The sequence below is a fragment of the Salvelinus fontinalis genome, chromosome 32, assembly GCF_029448725.1.
Source record: "Salvelinus fontinalis isolate EN_2023a chromosome 32, ASM2944872v1, whole genome shotgun sequence".
Lineage (NCBI taxonomy): Eukaryota > Metazoa > Chordata > Actinopteri > Salmoniformes > Salmonidae > Salvelinus > Salvelinus fontinalis.
The window spans coordinates 27,792,971-27,803,711 of record NC_074696.1 but is presented as its reverse complement, the minus strand read 5'-3'; the positions used below and the strand labels follow the sequence as shown (position 1 = coordinate 27,803,711).

The window sequence follows — 10,741 nt, the reverse complement described above, 5'->3', positions numbered from 1 at the left end:
TATTAACCAATCAGAAGTTTACAGTGAGTTATTTTGTCCCGCCCTGGTCTGTCAGCCAGTAGTTTGCCAGAGGAGGGACACAGGAAAGGGATTGCGCGTTGGAAGACAGACGACACAGAGACATAGCTAACTAGCTAGCTATGTTATAGAGCTTTTATAAGTGAACGTCGTGATTTAAATAGTTTTGTTCGATATGAAAATGTTTAATTGAGAGTTTTTCGAGAATGCATACTTGTTGAAACACTTCAACATGGACAAGTAGAAGAAAAAGTGAGAAAATGTAGCTAGCTAAGCTAACTCTGGGCAGCTTATTAATAACTAACGTTACACTCAACGGGACTTTTACAAGAACAAATGTTCCAGCTTTTTTGGGAAAGTTACCAACTTGCTTTATCATGTCACATTGATTATATCTAAGTAAACAAACGAAAGTACTCGCAAGTAACTTGAGGCTTTTTCAAGATTTAACTTAGTATTTTTGTTTTTGCCAAGTTTGTGAACTGGAAGAGTTGCACTGTGGCAATCAACATAATGTCAACAGCATCATCAGCAACCAACTCAACCCAACAGCAGCAACAGCGGGTCAAGCGAAGCGGTGACAGCGGGGGCTCCCCAACCATCTCTCCAGCCGGCTGCAGCACCACGATCCGGTTGCAGCCTATTCGTGCCACGGTGCCATACCAGCTCTTGCGTGGAAGTCAGCACAGCCCAACCCGCTCCTGCTCCTCTTCCTTCACAGTCGCGAGCAATACAGAACCGACATCGACGTCCCCTTGCAACAGCCCCTCCAGCCCGACGCAGCTGCTGCTCGCGAACCCGGGTGGAAACGGCTCGGTGGAGGGCAGGCTGGTCGCAAGGCAGAGACGCTCGCCGCTGGACAGCAAAAGCTCACCTGAGCGGTGTCCGATCTCGCCTGTTTTCAAAGGTGCAGTAGTGCCGTTTGTCCACCATTTATTGCATCCAAAGCTAGACAGGCTAGCTGTTGCTATAGCTAGCAAGCTAATTGGGTCAGATCGGGGGTCTCTGCTAGACGCATCAGCATCACTAGCACGCAAACACATATTGTTTTGCCCCACATTTGTGTGTTTATAAGCCAGTCCAGATATAGCAAATAACAAACCTAGCTAACCCTGAAAATGCTGAAATTTATTGCGTATGTCGTATGAATTATTATGGACCCAGTAGCCAAATGTTGTCATGTTCAAATAATGAATTGGCATCGAGGCGATGCCTTGAAACCAGATATGTACTATGTTGTTTAATTTGCAAACTACTGCTTTGGGCTTTCGATTTATGTATCCGTGGCTATTATGGTGACGATGCAGTTACTGTACCTCCAGGCCAGCGCGCGGCAGTTGGATAAATACGACTGGTTCGTCGTATTAAAATAAATGAATAACTGCAACCACATCAGTGGACATGTTAAAAGTATTCAATCAATACCATTCATGATTAGAGTGACATGGAAATGTATTTAGGTATTTTCTCTGAAATGGACGCTTGTTTACCAGCGCGAAGGAATGGAAATAATTACGTCGTTGACTGGAGAAGGTCGCGCGCTTATGGCAACACTGGGGCCTAGTAGGAGCGAGAGCATCTCGAGACGTAAACACGATAATTCTATTGCAAATATGAGTGCTGCTCTTGCTCGTTGCAAATAAGTTTTTCTAAAGCTGTAGTGTTATTTGACACCTTACAGGAGAGTGCAATTGACTCTATTTGACAGGTAGGTAAATACATCCATTTAAGAGGTGAAATGCTATTAGGGAGTGCTATTCTTTCCCAGAATTTATGATGGTATGGATTCTAGAAGAGGTAGAGACTGTATTCCAATCCATTTCTTTAGCTACCAGGCCCACAATATGCTGTCTCTGTGCACCCTCTCTCAAAATAGGAGACCTCAGTAGCCTAGGTGTGCAATGCGGATTCTGCAGGTTTAGTAGAACTGTCTGCTTGTAGTAGTACTGATTTAACAGTGGGATACCACTGCCCAGACCCCTAGAAAGCCTTGACCTCTCTCCATGTCCTCTCTCCATGCCTGGTATTATGGATGCAATATGGTGAGGTCACTGATCACCACAGAGGTTCTGTACTTTTTAGGTCGGGGGCATTGGACAGGGGGCACCACGACTGGGTTTGAATGGAAAAGGAGGCCTTAACATGTCTTATCATACAATCTCTTAAAAAGCATATGATATTCAAAGGGCTAGATTTCTCAGCTTTAACAGTTTGTCATTTGTACTGTAGTAATTATGAATTTGAGCTCAGGTCAAGCATGTAGGGTCTAGTCTCTAAAGAATGACAAGTGACAACCACATGATATTACAAGTAATTTGATGATATTGATAGTGATACCCTCTGTGTTAGTATGCCATGCGTATGCAGTCATTGTTGATGGCCCTATGTGCTATTTAGTCATTAGAACTAATCTATTAACACTATTTAGTTCCTACATTAGCATTAAGGACTCCCTGAAAAACAGTGGCCATTGTTACTGAGTGGACTATCCTGGTTAAATAAATTAAATGAGGTAGTGCTTTGGGCCCAGTCTGTGTTGGTTATGCAACATGCACAAGTCTGTGCGTAAGTAGGTGTTGTTTGTTTGATAATGGGTGACAAGCAGGTGTGTGAGACAGGCTGTGCTTTCCTTCCAGCTCACACTCTGGTTTGTCACTGCTGAAAGCGTTCCTTGGTTCAGTGTGGCATGTTCTGACATTCCATCACATTACCGTTTTTAAGGTTCTGAGAGATGAGATCATCATGCTTAAAGACCAGGAAGACCCCTGGAGAGACACTCCCACAACATTGTCATTCATCTTGACTCAAAAGGCCCTTTTAACACATCACCTTTAGCTGAAACTAGCTTATATGAACCAAAAATAAGGTGTTTAAAACCATCTGTTTAAAGTTGATTGACACTCAGTCAGTTCTGTGTCGGAGGTAGGCCTATATCCTATCTATGGCTTTCTGCAGAGACAGGCCTAACTCATTGCTACAGGGTTATGTTGAGGCAATGATTTTGCACTGCTTCAACCTAACATATATATGTTAGAGACATGAGTTGCTTGCATTTCCATAGCATATTGTATCTGGGCTCATATTCCACCATGTATAGAATAATCAATACCTTGTTGTATAAAAAAGGGGGGGGGGGGTGGGATGGTTACAGGTCTTTAAGTGTATAGCTTGTAAAGCAGGCTTATAGAGTACTGCAGGCTGGGAGGGATTTAGAATACATTACTCTGGCATGAACAGCTTTAATGGAAAAATGTAGCTGTTTTATCATCAAACCTTTTATCTTCAGGTAGTAAGTTGGGGGCAGTTAAACGTTCTAGCAATTTCTTGTAGTCGCCCCTTTATGGCCGGTTTCCTGGACACAGATTAAGCCGAAGTCTGGTCCAGGACTAAAAAGCATATTCAGTGGATATTCTGCATTGAAAGTGTTTCTGTGCCCGAGAAAATGGCCCCTCGTGTCAAGTTATGAACAAATGGGACAGTGAATATGTTGACGTAGGCGTTATATAATCTAGTCTATGTTCCTTTTGACACCTAAAGTCATTACCTACAAGGGACTTGTGAATTCTCTCCAGGTATAACTTCAGAGAGAGCGAGGGTTGTAAACTACGCTGGAAAGTGTGTGTGTGACGCAACAGTTAATGAGCCAGTTCACTACGCTCTCGTGAAGCTGTAAAACAAAGACATGGCAGCTTCCTGTAATAGGCTTGGCATTAAAGGAACACAACACAACAACAACCACCTACTTCCTGATGATAGGATCCATACTGCAGATCTGTGAGCTACGTCCTATATTAAGCTAGTGCACTACTTTTGACCAGAGCCACAGCCTTTCAAAATGGCACGTAGTTTACTACTTTTGGACAAATCTATAGGGCTCTGTCATGCTCAGGGCCTGTTCTGCTAGTGACAGTCCTTGTGCGACCCTGTGCTGAACTGTCAGCCACACTTAAAGTGAGAGAGGGATTATGAGTGATTAACACATGACATCATCACCTTGAACCGAGAACACAACCTGTCTCTCTTCCAAACTCCAATATGGGTCAATGTTGCCTTTAAATAGTAAGGGGTTGAATGAATGAGTTAGTCATGCAGATAGAGAGGGATTGCGTGTCTTGCATGAATGCTGCGCATTCAACCTCTGGAAACACCAGGATTGTGGGTTCAATTCCCGCATGGATCACATAGCCTACACACACTCAAAACATATGGATGCACTAACTAGTATAAGTGGCTTTGGATAACAGCGTCTGCTAAGTAGCATGTGTTATTGTATTGTTAACCCCCTTTGTAAACCGTTTAACACTGTACGGATACACAGTGAGTGATTTCATCTACACCTTTATTTAAGAACTATCATTTTGAATCATCACATACTTTTCTGTCACCAATGTCAAATAAATGTCCCATAGCTTCTACATAAAAGGCTTTCATCTTGGCTAGAGAAGCTTGTATCTGCGACCAGACCCAAATGTTAGTCTATTTCAACTTATTTCTTCCGTTGCTTACATCTCTATTTTTGGTCTGGCTGAATAATCATTGATTTTTCCGGAAAGCACACAGGGCATCATTCCAAAGTGGGAATATGTGTTTTTCTTTCATTATTGTTTCATGGTATGATGACGGGTGCTCTCAATGTAGAGGCCTGGTTGGACTGACACCCCAAGGCTAACATTTTTTAAAGATAAATACAAAATATATAACTAAAATATAGTTGCATAAGTATTCACTCCCTTTGTTTAGGCAAGCCTACATTAGTTGAGGAGTACAATTTGGCTTAACAAGTCAAATAATGAGTTACAAGGACTAATAATAGATGTTGACATGATTTTTTGAATGACTAACCCTTCCTCTGTCCCCCATACATACAACATCTGTATGGTTCCTCAGTCAAGTATTGAATTTCAAGCACAGATTTAACTACAAAAGACCAGGGATCTTTTCAAAAGCCTCATAAATTAGGGCAGTGATTGGTAGATGGGTAACAATAACAAATCAGACATGGAATATCTCTTTAAGCATGGTATAGTTAATAATTATGCTGTGGATTATGTATTAAACCACCCAGACACATCAAAGATACAGTCGTCCTTCTGAACTGAGCTGCAGGACAGGAATGAAACTGCTCAGGAATGTTAACATGAGGCTATTGGTGATTTTAAAACAGAGTTTAATGGCTGCGATGAGAGAACTGAGGAGGGATCAATAACATTGTAGTGACTCAAACATGAATGACTTACATGACAGAGTGAAACTAAGAATACAAATATTCCAAAACATGCAACAAGGCACTAAAGTAATACTGCAATTAAAGGAAAATAAATACACTTTTTGGCTTAAATGCAAAGCCTTCTGTTTGGGGAAACCCAACACATCAGTGAGTAACTGCCTCCTTATTTTCAAGCATGGTGGTGGCTGCACCATGGTATGGGTATTCTTTATTTAACTAGGCAAGTCAGTTAAGAACAAATTCTTATTTACAATGACGGCCTACTCCGGCCAAACCCGGACACCGCTGGGCCAATTGTGCGCCGCCCTACGGGACTCCCAATCACAGCCGGATGTGATGCAGCCTGGATTCTAACCAGGTACTGCAGGGACGCCTCTTGCACTGAGATGCAGTGTCTTAGACCACTGCGCCACTCGGGAGCCCACTCCGGAGCCCACTCGGGGTATGCTTGACAGCGTCAAAGACTGGAGAGTTTTTCAGGATGCAAAGAAACAGGATGGAGCTAAGCACATTCAACATTCTAGAGGAAAACCTGCTTGTATCTGCCTTACACCAGACACTGGGAGAGGAATTCACAAATCTCTTATGAAACTTCCCCAAGAAGACTCTTAGCTTTAATCGCTGCCAAATGTGTTTTTTTCATATGTTATTTACTCAGGGAGGTGAATACTTATGTAACCAAGGTATATTAGTGTTTTATTTTTCTTTCATATTTAAAAAATGTTTAAATATTTCTTCCACTTTGACATTACAGAGTATTTTGAGAAGATTTTTGACAAAAATTACAATTAAATACATTTTAGTTACAACCTTTAACAGTAAAATGTGGAAAAGTCTAAGGGAGTGAATACTTATGCAAGCCACTGTAAGTAGCCACATAAACCTGTGCATTTTTCCCCTGGTATGATAGGTTGGTGAGAGATATGCTATAGCAATGGTTACGTTATAGTCAATATGCTTTTGTAATGGGGGCTATAACCATATTAGGGTTCTTGAATAACTTGAGACTGATGGTTATTGCATGTTTTAGCTGTTGTTTCTGTCACATATGTAACCTAGGCTTAAACCTGTGACATTGTCCTGTTAGGATAGGTTTTCCATGTGTATGCCTGTGTTCCCTTAAACATTGTTCTGGTGTGATGTGAGTGAGTTTCTCTGTCAGTCAACACCATTCCTTTCTCTCTGTTCGTTCCCCCAGTAATGGCCATCTATCACCTTAATCTAAATCATTGTGGGTGTATTTGGTACATAGTTGGTCCTTGCCTCACCAATGTTCAGCAGTAGGTCTTAGCCTCTGGCCTGAGGAGAAAGTATGTAGGTTTAGAAGAGTCTTTTTAACTGCCATGACGTGTCTTCATTAGTAGTAGGCCCTGAATAGTACTGTATTGTTGTAACTGTCATGTGGCTTTATTTAACAGGCTTACTTATAGTAGGCCTATTCCATATAGTATCGTATTCTATATTTTCCAGCTCTGTTTAACTATTATTTTTAAAACTGACTGCAGGTTGGCCCTAGCCTGGCATCCAAACAGATTACGTTTTCATCGTGAAAGCAGCCTTCCGTCTGGTTATATCCAGGCTAGGTTGGCTCATTTTCCTTCATTGAAGTCTCCACTTTAGGCTAAACCTTGTGAAACCTGACCTTAACTGTTGGATGTTATTTTGATAAGGCACTTTGAAGAGCTCAGCTTGAATGTTTATTCTTTGTAATCTGACTGTTGCCGTTGTTTTTGTAACCTTCCTTGTGACAGTGTGTCACATTACCTAGCTTTGAAGAAGACATCGTAATGTCTGTTTTGAATGTTTGCATATTTATCCATTCCCTTACAGTTTTTCCCCTCGTGTGATAGGGATTTACGCATCGTTGCAACAGATATAATCAAACCGATCTTTGTTTTTCTTGTTCTCTTATGTTGATATTAATGCTTGTATTGCCAATTAGACCTATGGCGACATCTGTGTAGGTTCTCTATCGTTTTTTCCCTATACTATGTCACTTTTGGAAAAAGTCTAACACATACCTTGTTCTGAGCTGCACTGAAAGAACTCCCCTAAGGTTGTTGGTGCAGTTTGTTAGTCATTGAATACCTACGTAACCCAAATGATTAGGCATGAGGAGGCACATGTTTACACACACGCAACACGCACATGCGAGCACAGTGCTGTGATGGTGCCAGTGGACTGCTCTGTGACAGCTCCTGGCAGTCTTGCTCCTCTCTCTCTTTCCATCTGCTCTCAGAAAACTGAAAAAAACTGAGGGGAAACATGTCTGAACCAGGAGGCAGACACCTAATGCTGTAGGCCTGTAGGACTGAGAGGCCTGTCCAGTAGACCTAATGGGCCTACTAGGTCCTAGGAGAAGCCTGCACATCTCGGTGGAACACTTGACCCGTTTGGAGCTCAGACCAGTTCCACCTAGCCTCATTATGAGCAATAATCTCCTATGTGTCACTTCCTAGTGTAACTAGGCTAACCATTACAGGCACAGAGCTGGTGTGAGGAAGGCCTACACTCAGATGTCCGCATGCTTCAGTTCGGCTGACACCTAGCTGAGCTTGTATACTCCCTTAAAAGACTGCTTGAAAAATTAAAGAAATGTGGCAATAGTACTGTTTGTCAATTTTGAGACTCCATAGCCAGGATACACTTCCTCAAAATAATCAGGTAATTCAAGAAATATCTAATTCATTTTGGCGTTTTTTGCCAAACAAAAGTTTGTCCCGCAGTTTTTTATCTGACTAGGATGTTTGGTGCAGTATATCCCTAGTGAAAAGAATTTGCATGAGGATGAGTCGTCTCATTTAATGACAACAGGCACTTCATTGACGAATCCCTACTGTTGACCAATCGCTGAGGAGGAGGTGTAGACTTATGCTCTTGACTTTGGCTTGCCTTGAGAATTTTGTGTGTGTGCCCGAACAGCCGAAAAACCTTTGCTGAAGTCAAACACTAACAAAATGTCGTCATAATATATGCTCTAACTGTTTCGCCTGGGAAGCATGCGGACGCCTGTAGAAAAAGGTTTCCAAAATCCATTTTGTTTCCAGGTAGAACCCTTTTGGGTTCCATGTAGAACCCTCTGTCGAAAGGGTTCTATCTGGAAAGAAAAATGATGCTACTTGGAACCAAAAGGGTTATACCAGGAACCAACCAGGGTTCTTGATGGGGTTCTGCTATGGGGACTGCCGCAGAACCCTTTAAGGTTCTAGATAGCACTGTTTTTTTCTAAGATTGTAGTAGAAATGATGAGAAGCCCAATAAGTTTGAAGAGGAGTGTCTTAATGATTTGATCTGCGATATAGATCAAAACTTTTGGATGAACTGTTGGAATCATAGAAATAACATGATTTATATTAAGAAGCAAAGTGGAAAGCAGCATCATTTTTGTTTGGAACAGTCTGTTGACTGCATTTGACCTAACATAACAGCATGCAACTGTTCCTCAAGATGAGAAAAAAATAAAATCAACTATAAAAACGGACATTGCACGTGGCTGAGTGGCATTTGAAAATATTCCATGTGATATGGATTTCTTGCTATATGGATATTGCACATGTCAATATTTTGTGATTTTGAATGTGAATTAGATTATAGTGTGACAATTCTAAAGTATCGCAGAGCTTTTGTGTTTAGTCAGAAAAATACTTCAAGACAGTCAACCAGACATGCTGTTTTAGCTTCCTGAGAAGAAACACAAGTAACATCTTTCAAGAAGAGCTCAGTGTATTATTTCCTCTTTCTTACTTCCTGTTACTTCTTACTTCTTCTGACCTCTGCTTCCCTGATACAGCTAACTGCTGCTTGACATAGTGTGTCAGAACACAGCCAAGGCCTTACTATAAGTTCCCTCAGAATGCACTAGTATTTACCTGTAATCCAGTGGATTTTCCCCAGGTGACCCTGCCCTGTGCCTTTCTCAGTGGGATTGATCCCACTAAGGCCTACAGGACCTGTCAGTCAGCGCAGGGGCAGGTTAAGGGGGCCAGCCGCCCTAAGCCCACCTAGTACACTTGAGGGCAAAACACTGCTGTGCTAATGTCTTTGAAAAACATGTCAACTGCTTCCCTCAAAACCTCCGATCATAGCCGTACATTGAGGTTTTGCAACACAACAAAATACCAACATTTACTCAATACTTCCTAATTATGAGAAACTTCAGCGTAGGTCAAGTCCTCCATAAATCAGAGGTGTTACTGTACACTTCACCAGTCTGTTTCATGTCATACTGGAATGTTGTTTTTAGAAACCTGGCCTGTTTGGTCAACTTTGCTAAAGGCCTATATATACACTAGCTAGCACCGTGTGAGTTGAAGGTTTTTGTTTTTGAATATTCTAGTCCCATACAAGGCCACAGGGTTAGGATGGTGTAAATATTGTTGTTTCTATCACACATACACACACACACACACCAACCAGAGAGTGTTGCTAGAACAAACACACAGCCCTTGACCCAGATCCTCAGGTCCCAGGGAGCCTGGAAAGAGCCTTGGGGGTGTGTGTGAGATATTTTTTATCAGGTGTAGGGTTACCTCACCATGAAGGCTTGGCGGTGAGGGAGGACGGGCTGGGCTGCTCCAAGGGTAACCAAGTCAACCTGCAGTCTCTGACAACAACACTGTGACATTGTTGTTTCAGTCTGCATCCTCACATATTGCCTCTAGAAAATATATTGTGAGGATTCTAAAAAGTGCTTCTGACTGTACAAAATGTGGTGGATTGGCATAGTAATCTGATCCGTTTTTAATAGATTATAAGCGCAAAGTAATGGACTGGGTCAGGCAGCAGACCTATCAGCTTCCTGCCAGCTCTTACCAAACTGTTGGAAAAAATTGTGTTTGACCAAATTCAATGCAATTTCTCTGTAAACAAATTAACAACAGACTTTCAGCATGCTTACAGAGAAGTGCACTCAACATGTACTGCACTGACACACATAGCTGATGATTGGTTGAAAGAAATTGAAAATAAGAAGAATGTGGGAGCTGTACTGTTAGATTTCTGTACAGCCTTTGATATTATTGACCATAACCTGTTGTTGAGAAAACGTAGAGTCCCAGTCAAACGTTTCTACACACCTACTCATCCAGGGTTTATTTTGTACTATTTTCTACATAATAGAATAATTGTGAAGACATCAAAACTATGAAATAACACATATGGAATCGTATAGTAACCAAAAAAGTGTTAAACAAATCCAAATATATTTTATATTTGAGATTCTTCATGACAACTTTGCACACTTAGCATTCTCTCAACCAGCGTCATGAGGTAGTCACCTGGAATGAGTTTCAATTAACAGGTGTGCCTTGTTAACGGTTAATTTGTGGAATTTCTTTCATTAATGCGTTTGAGCCAATCAGTTGTGTTGGGACATGGTAGGGGTGGTATACAGAAGACGGTCCTATTTGGTAAAAGACCAAGTCCATATTATGGCAAGAACAACTCAAATAAGCAAAGAGAAACGACAGTCCATCATTACTTTAAGATATGAAGGTT

The 10,741-nt window shown here is 41.5% G+C and overlaps 1 protein-coding gene across 3 annotated transcripts in view; it reads left to right on the top strand.

Annotated features, from left to right (window-relative positions):
• The first annotated feature begins 78 nt into the window (after positions 1-78).
• Positions 79-10,741, top strand: part of LOC129831006 (glucocorticoid-induced transcript 1 protein-like) — a 29,489-nt gene continuing 18,826 nt past the window's right edge. For all 3 annotated transcript variants that reach the window (XM_055893968.1, XM_055893967.1, XM_055893966.1), the window contains exon 1: positions 79-925. In XM_055893968.1, the coding sequence (XP_055749943.1) occupies positions 532-925 (394 nt within the window). In that variant the 5' untranslated portion in view covers positions 79-531. The remainder of the gene's footprint in view (positions 926-10,741) is intronic.